Here is an 18,484-nt window from a genome sequence, read left to right as displayed (position 1 = left end):
CTGGCACCCGAATTGCCCACATCTGTATGATCAACTGTCCTTCCCTGCAAAGTTTCTGAAATACTTTGTGAAATACTAGAATGCAATACAGATTTCCCCCCCACCCCTTATCCTGAATGTCTTTTTTACATTTTGAGAGCACTTTCAAAAAATAAAGATGATTTATATCAGCAAAATAGTTTCAAATAAAGGTGATGGCTATGAACCTGAGAGCTTAGTGTGATACGAACACACACATATTTGTGGTATCCCCACTGGCTAGTACTTTCCTTGTTTAAGTCTTTCAATGTGGTAGCACAACTTCAGGGCAGGCCCCAGCTTCAGTCCCATATATTTCATTATCATATCGCTCCTGAGTAAGAGTAGTGCCTTCCCATCAATTTCCTGCAGAAGGAAGAGAATAAAGACAACAACATACAACTACTTTAACAAGCTGCATGGTAAGACTGGAAGTACATTATATTTGTTTATACTGTAGTAAAAATTTATCTACTATATATAAAGGAGTAACTTAGTATAATTTTATATTTACAGATGGCCACTGAAGTGGAATTTATTTTAGTATTTTTTAATGTATGATTAAGGTATTTGAGATGTTAAAGAAAATTATAGTAAGTAAAAGAAACTACTAAACAGCACTCAAAATTAGGTACTGGCTGGGAAAAAGTGAATGGGTCAAGGGGAAAAAAAAAAAAAAAGCCGCTGCAAAGGAAGGTCTGTGCAGTTAGAGATTAAATGATCCAAGCACTGAGGCCTTGCACTGAACCTTGAACACAGCTGTGGGAGGATTCTGGCATGCACATGCAAACAGTCACATGGAGGAAGGGGTAAAAACCATCTAAATCTGTGAAATAAGACAGATCTATGTCCAGGTTAAACCAGACAGATTGTTAGGATCAAGACCAAGGACAGCTTAGTCAGATTTCAACTGCTGGTTGAGAAGCTGCTGAAATGTGACAGTCCTAAGCTCTTAGTAGTATTACATGCTGTAGACAGGCAATTAGTTTCTTAAAACACTGCGAAGAACGCGCTCTTTTTTTTTTTTTTAAACATAAACCTGACAAAACTAGTGACATTTAGTCTTGTTATACAACTAGGAATAAAACATAAGACAGGAAGCGCTGTTAAAAGTTATTTTGAGTTTCCCTTCCAATCCAGCTTACTTGTGAGATTCAACTGTTAGTAGGAGCTGGTGCAGAACAAGGGTGAAATACTACTAAAGAGAAAGCCAACCTCCTTCTGGAGGGCCATATACATAATGAAATAAGAAAGCAGCTCTTTGCTGAGCAACCTGCCATAGAAAAGCACAGTGAAAAGGAAGAGGGGAGACCAAAAACAGCACAGAGAAATTGACACAGTTTATCTCACTAGATACAACATTTAGTTAGATCTTATGAAAGCCTACACATTGTTTTTCAAAACCGATTAATTCAACATTTCAATTGGTTCTCTGAATTTTAGTATTAATGACAAAGTAAAAGCTAACGAGGCATAACAGCATCTCTACTTCAGGATAATCAGTCTCCAAAACAGACTGTCATAGAGAGGTGTCATTTATGCAGGCCAAATGTCCCACGCTGTACATGAGAATGCCATCTTCTCTAGAGATACCAGGGATGATAGGGGTACCATGGATGTTGGCCATTAGAACTTGGATACTTCCTGTATTGGCATTATTCCATATAAGCTGGAAAACAGTGGGTATTTACTTTAGTCCAACAAGACTAGAACACAGAGAAAATATACTGCAGGAGGAGTTTCAGGTGGAAAAATAATTTTCAGCCTCCCTTTAATATATGAGTAGAGTCTACCTTCAACTGCAAACAGTGATAGACATGAAAGCTATCTTTCAAGACATTAACGTGACACACAGTCTACTAGAACAGAATAGATATGCATCATACATGTCTCCTAAAGAGTTCTGCATGCGGAGCTAGTGCCTGTGGATCAGCTTCTTTCACAAAACGCATTACTTCTTCTATTGACCAGGTGGAAGGATCCTTATTCAATGTTCTTGAAGGTTCCCTTTTCAGTGAATTCAAATCCGGTCCAGTTGTGGAACTTGCAGCTTTCAGGATAAAAATATTGTGAAAGGAAGAAGTATCACTAGTCTACACAGGGATAACACATTTCATTTTACGTAAGACATGCTTAATATTAACATGAGGCTTCTATTATGCATTCTTAGCAATATATTAAAATGAAAGATGTTTTATTTTCCTCCAAATAATATTGAACTGTTCCATTTGTCTTTAAATGCCTTATATATCTGCAAGTATTTACAGCAGCATAAACATTAGCACTCTGACATGCCTAGGGGGATTAGTCCGACTTGTATTTGGCTCCTGGGTCCCAAGACGCCATTAACTGGGGAGGTGGCAAAGGCAAGTTAAGTTGTGCAGACAGAGGGAGGGACAGGAGGAAACCTTAATCCCTGTATTAATGACAGAATCATTAATGTTGGAAAAGACCTTTAAGATTGTCAAGTCCAACCACCAACCAAATACCACCATGCCCACTAAACCATGTCCCAAAGTGCCATGTCCACATGTTTTTTTGAACACTTCCAGAGATGGTGACTCCACCACCGCCCTGGGCAGCCTGTTGCAATGTTTGACCACTCAGTAAAGAATTTTTTCCTAATACCCAGTCTAAACCTCCCCTGGTGCAACTTGAGGCCATTTCCTCTTGTTCTATTGCTAGTTACTTGGGAGAAGAGACCAACACCCACCTCACCACAACCCCCTTTCGGGTAGTTGTAGAGAGCGATAAGGTCTCCCCTCAGCCTCCTCTTCTCCAGACTAAACAACCCCAGTTCCCTCAGCCGCTCCTCATAAGACTTGTGCTCCAGACCCCTCACCAGCTTCATTGCCCTTCTCTGGACACACCTCAATGTCCTTCTTGTAGTGAGGGGCCCAAAACTGAACATGCTATTCAAGGTGCAGCCTCACCAGTGCCAAGTGCAGGGGCACAATCACTTCTCTACTCCTGCTGGCCACACTATTTCTGATACAGGCCAGGACGCTGTTGGCCTTCTTGGCCACCTGGGCACACTGCCGGCTCATGTTCAGCCGGCTGTCAACCAGCACCCCCAGGTGCTTTCCACCGAGCAGCTCTCCAGCCACTCCTCCCCAAGCCTGTAGCGTTTCACAGGGTTGTTGTGACCCAAGTGTGGGACCCAGCACTTGGCCTTATTAAACCTCATACAGTTGACCTCAGACCTTTGATCCAGCCTGTCCAGATCCTTCTACAGAGCCCTCCTACCCTCCAGCAGATCAACACTCCCACCCAACTTGGTGTCATCTGCAAACTTACTGAGGGAGCACTCGATCCCCTCATCCAGATCATTGATAAAGATACTAAAGAAGACCGGCCCCAAAACTGAGCCCTGGGGAACACCACTTGTGACTGGCTGCCAACTGGATTTAACTCCATTCACCACAACTCTCTGGGCTCGGCCGTCCAGCCAGTTCTTTACCCAGCAAAGAGCGCGCCTGTATAAGCCACGTGCTGCCAGTTTCTCGAGGAGAATGCTGTGGAAGATGCTGTCAAAGGCTTTACTAAAAGTCCAGGGAGACAACATCCACAGCCTTTTCCTCATCCACTAGGTGCTTCACCTGGTCGTAGAAGGACATAAGGTTGGTCAAGTAGGACCTGCCTTTCATAACCTGTGCTGGCTGGGCCTGATCCCTTGGTTGTCCTGCACATGTCCTGTGAGCACCCTCAAGATGAACCTCTCCATGATCTTCCCCAGTACAGAGGTGAACAACACGGTAATAGTTTATAAGATGCTCAGGAAGTGAGCTGCACATAGCTAGCCCTCTCCAGTCTGGCTTGCTGCAGCGTCCATAACAGCAGTGAGAGGAAAGTGCTGCAGGAAAGACCCCCCTGGCTTGCACCGCTGTATTAGTTCTAACGGACTTAAGTTCTGCATTTGCAGTTACCTTAGCAAGCCCGACATGCTTGGCAACAGCAGAACATTGCACTCCATATGCAAGCTCTTCTACGGCAAAGAACTTCTTTATTCATTACTTGTGGACTTTGTCTGTTAATAAAAGCAGTTACATATTTTGGAAAGTTTAGTTATATAGCATACCTTCAATCCTCCTCTGTATTCGATTCCTACTAACTTCATGGTAGCCACTGCTCCCAGCAGAGCTCAAGGACAGCCTGCGCAGGATTGGGGCTGAATTTGAGGTAGCAGTCACTGGCTGAAGGGAGTTTCTGTAATATGCTGCACTCCCTGAAGTATGATATTCCATGGAGTTTCGATGGGTGGGGCTTGAAGGATTTACAGAATTAAGTGCAGAATCCATAGAGTCCTCAGAAAATCGGTGTTCTTTGGAAGTGCTGTTTTCCTCTATAGGCAATGTTACTGCTACACAAAAAGCAAGTATCAATATGTTCAAAGTGATGGACATTATGCCTTTGTTATTTAACTCTTTGCTACGTTCTCTTGAAGATACTGGCAGATTGTAAACCTGTTAACAAATCTCCTGTGAGGCAATCACTGCTGCTGAATGTTTGTTTCTTTTCCTCAAGTAATCACTGGGCTCTTACAAAACGTTTTTTCTAGCAAAAGATTTAATATGTCAAGTCTGAGACAGTCTTCCATAAATCATTTCAGTTGTATTTGCTAAATACTATGAACAGGGAAGTGACAGAGGAAATTTTTTTCAGGTAAAATTGTCTGACCTTAAGATTGAAACGTCAAACAATCTTAGACAAGCTTTGTCATTATCTTTTTTTAACATATTCTCAAGAAGCTAACCATTAGGCGTGTGTTATGTTTATCTTGCACAAAATTTTTAATATAAAGAAAAACTCTGATGTTAACTAACAATTGTTTAATTTGTTCTAAACAGCAGAGGGAGTCACTAACTTCATAAACAAACCAAGTGGACAATTATCATCTATAGATCCCAATACTTTCAGACACAGAGGCCATCATTAAAAACTGAGTAGGTTACAGGCAAAGCCACAGAAGGCTGACAGTGCCAGGTACGGCATACTACCGTAACACGTTTTGACCACAACGCTGTATCTACAGACAGTTAGTTCTTTGCACACGGCAGGGTCTATGAGCACAGACTCTGGAAAGCTGAAGATACATGTAAATTACGAAACCTACTGAGCAAGTTAAAAAAATAAATCGGGTCTCAGGAAGGGAGTATAACAACATTCCCCTTTTTAGTTCTTATGACTTATCAGCTGATTTCTACTTTGCAAAACACAAACAACACCCCCTTAGAAGACTCGTGAATCTTTAGAGCCTGTCAATGCTAAGCCAGATGAGCAGTGTTAGCAGGTCCCTTTCCCTGTGCTGTGAGAAAGGAGCCAGGTTTGCTTGATTACCAAAAATTCCACTCAGTCAACCGAATTGTTTGATTAGCCGAAACATGCGGGGGGAGGAGGGGGGCAGAAATCAATGAGACCACAACTCCATTCTCTAGCTATCACATGTATTCTTCTCCATTTGCACCAGGCCAACATCTAGCCTGAGAAAGAAGTTGGAAGCATGATGTACAGATCTGTATGAAACAAATGCTGCTTTGGCAGGGGAGTTAAGAGCTGGAAAATATAGCTAACAGGTTCACAGAAGTGTAAACCCCACACTACCATCTTGAAAATTACTCTAGTGAAGTTATAAAACATATGCTAGTGAAGTAGCATATTCTTTGGAATAAGAACTGGTACGTTCTGCGAAACAAGTTCCTGAAATAAGCTTTTTACTACCCTGCTTACATGACAACTTTCAAGAATTTCTTGGGCGAATACCCAATTAAAACTAAAAGAAGAGTATTTTCCTAAAAAACCCGGTGAGCTTCTCAAGCATGTTTTTAACTTACTTCATGAGGTCTTAGGTTCTCTGCTGAAACCTGTTTAAAAGTGGAATGCAGTAAAGAACTGTTAGGCGTATTTTGGTCTTCAGACAGCGTAATGCTGAAAGGGAACAAAGGCACTCAGAAAGCCAGCTCTCTACTTTGTGAATTCCGCAAGGCAAGATCTGCAAGATGATGTAACATTTTCTACTAAACTTGATAGTCATGGAATAAAGCAGCTTTTATGGACACAAGCCCTTCTCTTTCATGTACGCAACTCTGAAAAACAAACATGGCAAAACTTTCTAGTTTGTTAGATTTCAATCACACAAGCAAAGAAGCAGCTACTGAGGTTTTCAAAGAAAACAAACAAGAAAACTAACTTCTTTACATTTGTCATCTTGAAGTAGTTGCAGCAACTTACCAAAATGAAAAATAAAAGCCATCATTCTATAGAATTTCAGAGAGACTTTAAGAGAAGTAGTCAATGATACACACTATAAAATTAAAGGGTAGCCAACCAAGAGAAAATTAGAACTGTAGAGAATGAAACTACTAACAGAAATGTCATTCCAAGACCAAAAGGCAGAGGTGATACTTTACATAGTTACAGCAAAGCTATATGAAGGAGCCTAAGGCTTAACTGACTGAACCTGTAGGTTCAGATTTCAGAAGTCCTGAAAGGTAGGATGAATCACAGAATCTTTGGGTTGGAAGACAATATTGCCCAGCAGAAAGTTTCAGCTACAGTATTTAAGCATGTATCAGCCAACTCCATGTAATGTATTAAGAAAAACCTTTTTATAGTTTTTATAGTAAAAAGCAAAAATCCCAAATATAGGGATTTTAAAATAATGAAGCGTAATCCTTGCCAAGATTTATGAAGACAAAAGGTTTTAAAGTTCTTTTGTAATACAGTCAATTTTAATTGTATTTATTCCAATTATATTCCAGATTTCTCTCTAATGGTATATATCCTGAAGTAAACAATAATAAATAGGGCTTGGAAAGATCAACTCTGCTTTCTTCCCCCAGGATACTGGCATCTGAATTTATCTTACTGTAAATTCTCAATTCACATACACAGGGTAGAAAAGCTGGCATATTTCCTATCATCTTTTAGGGAAGGTGTTTCTGTTCAGCAACTAGTCTCCAATCCACTTGCCATCCATCTAGCTTCTCTACAAACAAAACGCAGCTGCCATCTTGTTGAAAAAGTGGTCAGCTGGTATGACAGCTGATTCAAAATCGGCATTTAGCAAATGAGCTTTGCAATCCATGGAGCAACGAATGACACAGTTCTCATACCTCAACATTTTGAGCAGTTGTGAATAAGAGTGGCATGGAAAGAGATAGGAGGTTCCACTGCAGAATGCCTGATCTCTGGGTAGATTAATAAAAGGCCAATAAAAGGCCTTACGTTTCAAATGCAAGGATGACAACAGGCTGTTTAAATGCTGAAGGTCTTAGCAGGAATCGGACGTTTTGTTTTCTGGAAGCTCTTCTGGGAATTGGAAGCCAGTTGTTGTGCCTCATACGTAACGGGAATGATGTAATCGGCCACAGTAGTGAGAACACTCTGTTTTCAAGTGGAGGGAGACCTAGTTATTCCCCATCCCCCTCTCCTTTATCTTTCATAACTTTAAGAAGAAACTGCTAGCAAGCAGGAAAGACAGCAAAATCTGCAAAACATGTCCCTGAGCAGATCAGAAGGAAAATGAGCTGTTTGAAAGACCCTTTCCCACAATTATTCCATTTTGCCTTCAAATGATATTTCAAAACAACTATTTCAAGACAACTATGTCTCAATGGATGCAGAACTTTTTGGGGGCAGATCTTTCTCGCTAACCAACCCATGACTGACCGCTATAAAATTACCTCCAGATTTTCAGCAGAGGACATTGTCCTAATGGGAAACACACAACACGAGAGAACACTTTGCCTCTTGAAATGCATAGGACAAATTCAAACGTCTGAAACGATGGCAAAATGCTTACTTTAATTATTTTTTTTATTCACGTGACTGAACTTTATAATGAACTACTGATCTTAAAATGTATTTTAAGGAGTACACTGACTTCCTCTGTAAAAAGGATCCATTAGCAAACAGGATTAAAAAGCGGTATGTGCATGTATGTTTACTTTGAGGAAGATTTCTTACAAGATAATGCAGATCTACTCAAACATTTGTTTTGCTCCAACTGAAACAACTTCATCTGAGTATAATTAAGTGCTCTACACTTATTAAGTTACCTGCCAGAAATATCTGACTTAGGTGTACAATATATCTGTGGAATTAAGCCAGTATTTCTTTTGGGAAGACACAGAAATCAATAATCAATGCAGAACTGTATTTTTTGTGGCTGTTATTATATACAAAGAAATGAATACGCTACATATATAGAAAATATTAAGATGTACCGTGTTAAATAAGCTATTATTTTGAACATTTTAATTTGATGTCCTTTTCTACTTTAACTGTAGTCCTATGACTTTTTAATCTGCACAAAAAAAGAGATCATTCTACCACCACTGATACTAATAGACACTAGATGACCCCAGGATCTCCAAAAAGAACAAAAAAATAATATAAAGGAAGAAATAACTAATCCCCATCATATTTCAAAAAAGCCTTGGGAAATGCTGTGCAAATATCTTGCAGCAAGAGAAAGTACGTATCAGATGGGATGAGTCAACATCAACAAGTTACCATGGCTTAACCAGTTAAGCAGCAAATGCAGAGTAAAAAAACCTGCATTTTTTTAAGTCTCTCTCACTGAGGATTAAACCTAGATGCTTTACTTCACATCTGAGACGAACTCCGTTACTGCAGCTGAGCTGCAGCACAGGAAAAGGTGCTATTCATCGTTGTGCTAAATCAATCTAACAGTAGTCAGCTGCCACAGGGAGGCTACGCTGCTCCCCTGGCCACGGCTGCATTTTATTCAACCCTTCCCTGTGCTCATCCGAGTCCACACTGAGTCAGTCCCACAGAAGTAAACTGCAAACAACTCTTCGCTTCACCAAAATGTTTTCTGTGCTTTTGCTGACTGGTTCAGCTCACCACCCAGCCGGGGGGCTGGCACCCACTGCAGGGACAAGGAGGCAAGGAAAGCAGGAGCAGCACAGCTTTCACTGGCAGCTAGCCATAAACTCAGCTGAATTGTATCGTCAACCTACACCCTTACTCACTTAATGGCCCCAGCCTAGAGTTATTAAGAGTTGCATCCAATTCATCTCCTAATCCATTTCAAGGCAATTGGTTTTCTGCTAAATAGCCATATATGAAGCAGGAGGCTTCATCTGTCACCTACTTGCCTGAGCCCCTTCACAAAAAAGGCTAGCAGGTTTAGGAGAAGGACTGCTAGAACTTGCAGTAGATCTTCCCTAAGTGCAAAATCTGTGCCAGTGATCAATAATTAACATACTTTCACCCTGACTTGTCAAAGGCTAGAGACAAACCAGACACATACGTTGTACTCAGTCCTTTTTGACTGGAAATACTGAAACCATAAATAATCCTCATATATAATCCTGACAAAATGTAATTACCTTCAGATGGATGAGCATCATTTCTGGGAAGCTTAGGGGAAAGAGGAGCAGTATATGGTGGAGAGTCCTGGGAGTACCGTTTAGCACTCCTGTTTTCAGGTGTTTCTTCTTTTGCTGTGAAGAGGAAAATCATCACCTATTACTCTAGCATAAAGCTGCTCCTGGGGAAAGTCCAGGGAGCAAAAGCAAAGACATACAGCAGCCATTCACCAGCTTACAGTTCAGTTTCTTGTGCCACACAGACTCGGTCATTTTGATATAAACTTTCAAAGCTCAAGTATAGCTTAGTTTATAGTGCCATCACCCAAATTACCTTGACCCTGGATGCTTTTCTGAACAGAGTTAAAACTAATGACTTTCATATGACAGACAGAATTATAAACATAACTTCTCTATTGGAAAAAAGAAAGAATATTTTCTTTTCTAAAGCAACACCCGAAGACAGACTCAGTTATCAGACAGCTGTGAAGAAGCTTCACACACCATATGAAACTTGTGAAATTGCCCTGATGGCAAAGTTTTCTCAGCTATGGCTCCTGGTAACCCTCAGGCTGGGACTTGTAATACCAGGCCCTGCAAACAACCTGATGGGAGATTTTGTGCAAATGATTTCTTTTCCCCCTCACTCTATGCTCTCAGTGCAGCAGACAAAGATATTGGTCTCATACACAATATCACAAGCAGCCACCTGCAAAACTCACCCTTTCTACTTGAAGACTGGACTGTACATAGTAGAATGTAAAATTTTTGGAGCTACCACTGAGTAAGGTGAGTAAAGAGGGAAGAAAGGACCTTTTATTGGTGTGGGAAGGGCTAGACTGAATTCCCTTTCAGGGCAAGCCCCCTCTTGTAAGGCAAGTAAGTATCTTACTAAGTATCTTACTAAGGCAAATAAGTTTATTTTATGATCCAAACATAAATTAAAAAATGAAATGTGAAGTTTTGAACTTGTCTTTTTAGCAGTATCACAGTGGTACAATACATATGTTTCCTCACTTGGCTACAAGGAAGAGTTTGCTGAACAAAATGATTTCTGCACATGTGGTATGAGCCATCCCATCCTGTCAAAGCACTACCACACTGGAACTAATTCACTAAGAACTGAAGCGTATTCATTTCAATCAATTCACGTCATAGAAAGACAGATTAAAAAGTTACATTTCATAAAAAGTCACCACACTTCTCAAAAATACCAGCACTTGAAAATAACAGTTGTTTAACAGTACCTGGTTTGTTCCTATCATACTCCATAGGACTATGTGCACATCCCATGTAGGGGCTGAAAGGCTGGCTACTAAAGAGATTATCACACTGCAGGCTGTGGCAGAGTTTCTCCAAGAAGCGTAGGACAAACGATGCGCTGTTTACAGAAGGAAGATTGATGGCGTGCTTTTCCCCATCAAAGGAAGCTGTGAATAAGAAGATGATGTCAAACACCCCCCAAGCATCATGAAGTATAGTAAAACGCCATCAAAGGAGAAGACATCCAGATTTTAGTTAAACCACACAAGACATGAGAGGAGTAAGCAATCATTCTGGTAGTTGAACAAATTTGCATCCGAAGGACTGATTTTACCTTCCATTGGATCCATGCCAGTTTAAATTTGCTCTATGGGAACTTATTTTAATAAAATAATTTTGGATTCACTCCAGCATACCAAACCTTGCAACTATTACCTCATCACCAAAACCTTTCATGTAATTTCTGTTGTTTGCTTATAAAACAGCAACTCTTCCACCACCTATTTGCAGGAGATAACACAGAAAAGACTCTTTACAGTACTTGCTAAAGAAACATACAAAATAAAAGAAAAATAAAAAGAAAGCAAACAATTTTTTTTTTCTCTCAGTTTCTAACTGAACTGAGCATACTCATGGTAATGCAATGGCACCCATTACTGTTGAAATTCTGAGTACAGAAAATTGTTTTGCCATTTGCTATTTTGTCACTAGAGAAATCTATCCTGCTGTCAACACTACAGTGGTCAAGCTCCCATTTATTTCAACAGGAGCTAGGTGGCAGAGATACCACAACAGCCACAAATGGATCTGGTGTCTTTTAAACTGAGCGATTACAAACAGCCTGGACATGTGCCTATGTCTTTTACTTTCTGACCTCCTTCCTTGCCCCTCAGTATTGCAGCTGATGATATTTTCCTTTTTTGTGAAAATTAGTAAGATTTTGAAAAGACTCAATACTATCAATATACAGATAAATAATTACCATTACGTTAGCTGAGACTTCTGATTAGAAAGACATTACGACAAAGCAGGAACAAACTTGTAACTTAAGCTTAGGGATAGAAAGAAGCGGCATAAACACCAGGTTTATGCATCAATCTGTCTTCTTGTTTTTCAGCTTGTCATGCAGCTTTCTGTTGTTAATATAAGTTTCCAAATGATAAGCAGAGCTTTAAAGGATCACATTTTGTTGGTAGCAGATGCATTAAAAAAAAAAAAAAAACACAAAAAAGCAAAACCACAGAAATGACAAGAAAGCCCTTATTCACAGATCTGAATTAAGGGACATTTCCACATTGTGATACAAGAGAGACAGATAATATACACAAGACCAAAGAAAATGACGAAGTTTAGCATATTTTAGGCTTCCTTAGGCAATCAGAAGTGTCAATTACTTACACTGTTGATGTAAGGAAGCTTCTGATTAGATTTAACACAAGTTAACTAGCTCGCATCAACAGCAACACGCTAGCTCTCTCATCTGCTTTCATGACAGGCTGACCCAATGCAAGTGCTTAAAGTTTAAGAGTCAGTACTACAGGGACAAACCCTGGACCTACGTGTTTCCATGGCCCATTCAGTTTTTCCAGGCTCCAATGTTCAAATGAAATGCTAATGATTCACAGTCCCACATGTGGCTCAGACACAAGGTCCTCTTCCTCCTGTTTGGAGAAGGGGTCTCCAAAGGCAAATTTTTGCTTGGAACTCAACCAGTTCTGGAGAGCAAATGGGCTGTGAGACCTAGCACAGCCTGATCTCCTGACAAATTTACTGCAAGGCAGTAGTCAGCTACAGCAAAAATCTAAAATGCTTTATAATAGCCTTACAGATCATCTTATATGACCTTGGGGAAAATCACTTATTCTCCATACCTTAGTTTCTCATTTTGAAAAGAAGCATTGAAAAGAACAATATTATCTTAGAGTTGTCAGGAGGCTAAAGCAAGAAACAGCTGAGGCAATGTGACTGCCCCAGCAAGACATACCATGGGAAAAATCCACAAATAAAGATTCAGTGCAATCACGGCTCCCTTGTACTCTGAACACCTCAGGGCAACCATATGAACTCCAACCAAGAGTGTGGGATCCAGATCCATAGGCTCAACTGTCTGCTCTGCTTGGGGACAACATAAGTCACTTACTAGGGGAAAAAATAAAAAGGAGTACTTCTGAAGTGCAATAACCTCAACCTTTAATGACAAATAAAGAGACTGTAGCTTGCATGTGCAATCCCAGCCCCCGGGATGAAGAGACATTCTCGTTTCTCCACCTTCCATTGTGTAACTACGTTTTAAATGCCAGGTTCAAGCTAGAAGAAAGGCTGAAAGCTAAACTATCAGAGAAGTGTTTTTGTCTGATAGTGAAGAAACTCACCCAGGAGTCTGATTTTAATTCTCTGCTTGAGAAGATTTATCTGAGCCTCAGTGTACTTCATCCCACCAAATGCCATAGTCCCTGTACTACAAGGAGACAAAGGGGTCTGACACCACCACCACCATTAGTGGTCTTGCTAATCAAGCCTGTAATTTCTTTTCAGTTATATTTGCCTGAATTGAAACATTATGCATCAAGCAAAAATAAAACAGTTTGTGCTTTTGTTTGAGTACGAAGAGATGGAAAAAATCCTAAATTCAGTTCTATTCAAAACAACTATTTTCTTTGGCAGCTGAACCAAAAGAACACGCTAATTATTCACAGGTATTGTAGCAAGATTATTTTATCCACATCCTCATCAGTATACAGTTTCCTCCTAGGGCAGGTATAATACTCATCATGAAAGCTTATCAGTCCACAAAAGACTTAGATTTCTTTGCTCATTCTCTGCTGCAACTTTTTTTCTTGCCAATCTAAAAACAACAACAAAAACCCCAAACAACAAACCACAATCCAAAACCACTTTCAAACAAAAACTCTATAAGAAAACACTCTTATTTTATTCTGTAATTCCTCATTTTATTCAACTGTAGTTTTCCTCTTCTTCCTTACTGTTCACAAGCACAGCTGGTTGTAATGTGCTACACTAACCTAAGTCACATTTTGTGCTTCTCAAAATACATCACACACAAATTTTTGGTAAAATGACAGGGAGTGTTTGCTCATTTTGTTCCTCAGCAACCTGTTTGACAAGCCAATGAGAAGGCAAGTACTCAAGAACACCAGAAACCCACTGGGATCTTGCAGTGCTCTATCACTTGGTCCAGGACCCTGCTTCAGGAGCAGTCCACATTGCCAAGTTCCTCAAATCAAGGGCTACAGAGCTGGCTTCCTGAATCCAGGTGCAGAAAGCAATTCCTTTTCGTACAGAACTTTTGAATGTAAACAAACCAGAACAACATAAACATTTTGAAGTTTCTCTTCTATGGAATTATTATTTTCAACTACTCAGTCACAGCCCAGATATACCACTGGCCTACGATTTAGTCCTTTGTGATAAACAATCACGAACAGAATGTTGGCAGTGCATGTGTCTGTGCACTTTGTTCAAGCAAAATTGACTTGTCTAAATTAGGTACAGCAAGGTATTAACAACGTAATAAACTTTCATACATCTTGCAAAAGTAAAGCAACATGGGTTTCAAAATCACACGTATACAATGCCATTAAACCTTTACTACACAGCAGAGAAGCAGCATCCATTTGGTGAACTAACTCATGGGGACGCAACAGCAAGGCTTACTGTAGCTCTGCTATGCGCAGGTCAGGGTGATGCTTTTTAAATATTGGTAGACAGCAACATCTTTATGCAGAATTAACTGAACCTGTATTCCACTAATTATCTTTGACATCTGGTGTTAATGTAAGGAGATTAAAGTAATGCAAAGTCTTTTTATTGCCAGTGATGGAATTATGAATTGGTGTGCTAACTGCTATATAGAATATTTCCTAGCCTAGAAAGGAAAAAATGTCAAGCAGCAGCTATTCAGTTTGAGATACTGAGATCATTTATTTGTAGACCTGCCATTAATATGTAGCAGAAATAAACCTATTCGGTAATAGGGGCATACATGGATGAACACTGACCTAAGACACTGCCACAGTTCTGGGGGAATGGGGGAAGGGAAGAAGCAGCAACTTTTAACATGTGGAATCACTTGCCTGGAAGCTAAACAGATTAGTTTGAAACTTTTTACCCACTTGGTTAAGGCATTAAGAACACAAACACTATGTATGGATAAGATAATGCGAATGACTTGAATTAATAAAGCTGATATGTCACTTGTACTGAGTTTACTTGACAAATGTTTGGCTACAGCTGCTAAATGAGGTGTACAAGCTCTACTTACTGTGAGAGCCTAACTGTACTGTGTATATGTAATTTAACACCGCTATTGCTAAATTCTAATTTAAAGAATTGTTCAAATCATCCTGGACCCAAAGTGAGGTAAATCACACACCACCAATACTCTCTTAGTAAAGGAATTCACAAGTATATGTTCTTGACTGTGCTTAAATAGTTATAAAAATGATATAAACTCATTGCAGCTACTTCAGTTCTAATGCCCTCTACCTCGAGTTTGCAACCAAGTGAAGAAATGGAAGAAACAAACCATCTTCACATACCAGTTATCATTTCCCCTCCGTGATGTCCAGATTTCAGAAATCCAAAGACTGTTTTGGATTGATAGGCACAATCCACGCAAGCCTGTACAGCCTGCTGAAGTACCACATTGACAGGACCTGGTCCAAAGTGATCTGGAAGCTGCTGAACCTTCTTCTTATCCAGGTGAGGCCCAGAATTTCCATGCTTGTTGACATAAACACACACTGAAAAAGAACAAACCATATTTACTGCCAAGGAACTAAGACATGTTCCCAAGTTAGAAGTACAAACTGCCTCCTTAGTTTTAATCTTGAGGAAAAGATGTACAAGTCAACTCAAGAGGCTGAACATGCATACATACTTTCTGAGCATGCAAAAAGTGCTCTGTCTTCTACCAAGGTTCTCCTGCCTGAGTCCTAAACCTCCTTCTTTCTGGTCTCTAGAGCCCTTCTATACCCCACTAACTTAACAAAGCTGTCATAATCTGTGCTTATCTTTTTATTTTGACTAATCTCTGTTTATACACCAGTTCCAATAAAGTAAGAATTACTGGCAGGTACTCTAAACTACCAAGACACAATTCTAAAAAGCTGGCCTTACAAAGTTACTGCCTTAATTTTTCTCTTATTTGAGAAGCTGCAACAAAGACAACCCTATGGTATATACCTACCACTGATGCTCATTCTGAAGCACCCATATAGCATTAATGTGTGCATGTATAATGGCTACTGAAGGTCTGTACCTTCAGAAGCCCCAAACCACTCATGTAGGATTTCCAGACTGCAACTTGGCCTTCTCTGCTAAATAAAATACACATACTTCTCTAGAAACACTGTAAGGTGATTTAAAGCTTATCACAAAACAATCAAATAGGACTTCTGACATTACTTTTTATAAAGACTATGCATAACTGTCTTTTTTTAAAAGGAACAGTGTCATGGTTTAACCACAACAAACGGCAAGGCACAAAAACATGGGAAAAAGCCATAACTGAAGACATTTTTTTCTTTTTGGCCTTGGCTGTCACATGACCAGGAATGCACCCAAGACATTATTACAGCTTAATGAAAAAACGTGCCTCTGTGGTGATTATGCAGACAATCTATGCATTCTGTTATACAAAAGACCGGCATATTTTCTGAACTGTAGTATTATTTGGGCTTAGTTAAAACCTGGATTTTTAAAATTAAGTATTTCTGTAAGTGTTTTAATGATCTTATGTCTTCATGCATATCTGCTCACTCTCTGATGTCTTCAAACTGGAGGAAACCTATGTACAAATAATCAAAGATACAAATCAGCACAAAGAGTTTTCATGTCTGGGCTCAACGACAACTGCCTCCTGAAAGGTTTATTTTCTTAGGAAACACATATATATTTTTCCCTCATCCATGACTGAAGTTGGGAGTGAGAAGAGCCTGACAACTTCTGTTGTAAAAACAAGTTTTAAACGTAAAAAAGCATCCCAAACAAAATTATCATAATTTATGGAGTTTTTAGAAAGTTCTGAGATTTCAGCTGACAACATACAAATTGTTTCACTACAGGGTTACAAGTTCCTCAATGAGTTACTTCATTAACTAGCTTACTTCTCTTTTGCCAACTCTTTTCAAGATACATTTCATTATATTTCAAAAACAAGCAAACATAAAAGGAAGGAGGAATGTATTTCATCTGATTGCCTTTACTTGGTTTAAACAGTCTGAGTTGTTTCTTTTAATGTAAGGCTATACAGAGATAAAAATCTCCATTTTGTTATATTACAGTACAGGCTGCATGATATCAGAACATCATATGGGTTTTCAGCTACATCTAGTCCAATTTCATACATTAAGGAGTGGAACAGACATGAAAAAACTGTACAGCTTCTTTGTTCAGACAAGCACAAAGTGCCAGGTCTAGATCTAGCAGATCTATCAAAAGCCCCTGTGTTCCAGCACTTCTTGCTATAATGCAGGCATTAAAACACTAGCTCTGCAAAGTAACACAGCACCTACAAATACCTTTAAAAAATAAGGTAGCTGGAGAATGATTTACAGTAATAAGTTTGCAGCACATTTTTCATGAAATGACAGTACTAGTTTGCTTGAAATGGAAGCCATTTTACACTAAAAACGTCATTAATTTTTTTTATTTGTCTCTTACCTGTGGATATAACTGCTGCTGTTGCACCAGATAAACTAATTCCATCTTTAAGTATCTGCGTGGTGCCACTGTCCCCCTCAGAAGAAGAATGAGGAGAAGGTGATGCAGGAATCACTTGTTCTGGCAAGATTTTTTTCTGTTTAGAGAAAAAACCCAAAGTCAAAATGTTTAATGGTTTTTAAGGAGTCTGCAAAACCTTTTGGCTATCAGTTACCATCTTACTGAATATCTGTGGTTGCTTATTACAAAAGCACTACACACAGCAGAGAAGATAAAGTCCGGGAAAGGAAGACCAGAAACTCTCAGTTTGTATTTACAGCTACTTAAGTAAGGCAGTGGAAGACAAATGACTTAAAGGAACCCACCTGTATCTAAAAAGTGGGAAAAGAATGAGCTTTATATACTAATTCATGACCCTTCTAAATCTTAGGAAGCACACAAGGGGTGTTTTGGATTATTTGCCTGACCATAGTCTTCCAATCATCTGGGTTTATCACAACTCAAATCAGTTAGTTGGTCTGTGTATATATTTCCATATAAAACTTGAGTCACATTTAGGTGTCAGCTTTACAGTGAACCTAGATTTTCCCTCAGCTTGTCTGACAGACAACCAGAGTTTGCAGCACAAAGATTTAGAAATTGGTCAGTGTGCATGACCTTCCAACGTGAGGAAAGGAGATTTTTGTTGTAATTTGGTTTGGACTGGGGTTTAGAAAAGAGACATGCACAAGGAAGGCATTTCTAATGTGCTTTGTCATGTTATGAAAATACATGGCAATAAAAGAAACAATGAATTGGAGAAAAGTTCATCACCTCTCCCTTCACCATTTATTCTTGCATGAGAACAGATGATGTTCCCATTTATTCTTGCATGAGAACAGATGATGTTCCCATTCTCTTACCTACCAAAACAGTTAAGAATATTAGAGATTACCCAAGATCTTGACACTGCTGAAGGCAGCAGAGACCTGTCTACTGATGTGGTAAAGATTTACTGCTAAAATTCATCTACAGGGAACCGAAAATTCAGTTAAGTCGCTAAGGGAGGCTAAGCCCTCCTGCATTTAGCAGTATTCATTCCTTACACTTTTAGAAGCAGCGTTTTCCAAGTAGCGTATTAAAAACCATGCAGAAAGCAATCAAAATATACACCTTCCTAAGAGGAGCAGTGCTTAACTTCTTCA

The 18,484-nt window shown here is 39.4% G+C and overlaps 1 protein-coding gene across 1 annotated transcript in view; it reads right to left on the bottom strand.

The window, feature by feature from the left end:
* Positions 1-217: 217 nt before the first annotated feature.
* The window catches only part of SCML2 (Scm polycomb group protein like 2), a gene marked incomplete at its 5' end in the record, with an annotated part of 57,890 nt that continues 39,623 nt past the window's right edge, over positions 218-18,484 (bottom strand). The window contains 7 exons of the mRNA XM_082013203.1: positions 218-384; positions 1,905-2,068; positions 4,097-4,378; positions 9,375-9,488; positions 10,601-10,783; positions 15,176-15,379; positions 17,301-17,436. Of these exons, the coding sequence (XP_081869329.1) occupies positions 259-384; positions 1,905-2,068; positions 4,097-4,378; positions 9,375-9,488; positions 10,601-10,783; positions 15,176-15,379; positions 17,301-17,436 (1,209 nt within the window). The 3' untranslated portion in view covers positions 218-258. The remainder of the gene's footprint in view (positions 385-1,904; positions 2,069-4,096; positions 4,379-9,374; positions 9,489-10,600; positions 10,784-15,175; positions 15,380-17,300; positions 17,437-18,484) is intronic.

Source organism: Phaethon aethereus, assembly GCF_964289735.1.
Source record: "Phaethon aethereus genome assembly, chromosome: 1".
NCBI classification, from domain to species: domain Eukaryota; kingdom Metazoa; phylum Chordata; class Aves; order Phaethontiformes; family Phaethontidae; genus Phaethon; species Phaethon aethereus.
This window is presented reverse-complemented; position numbering and strand designations above follow the sequence as displayed.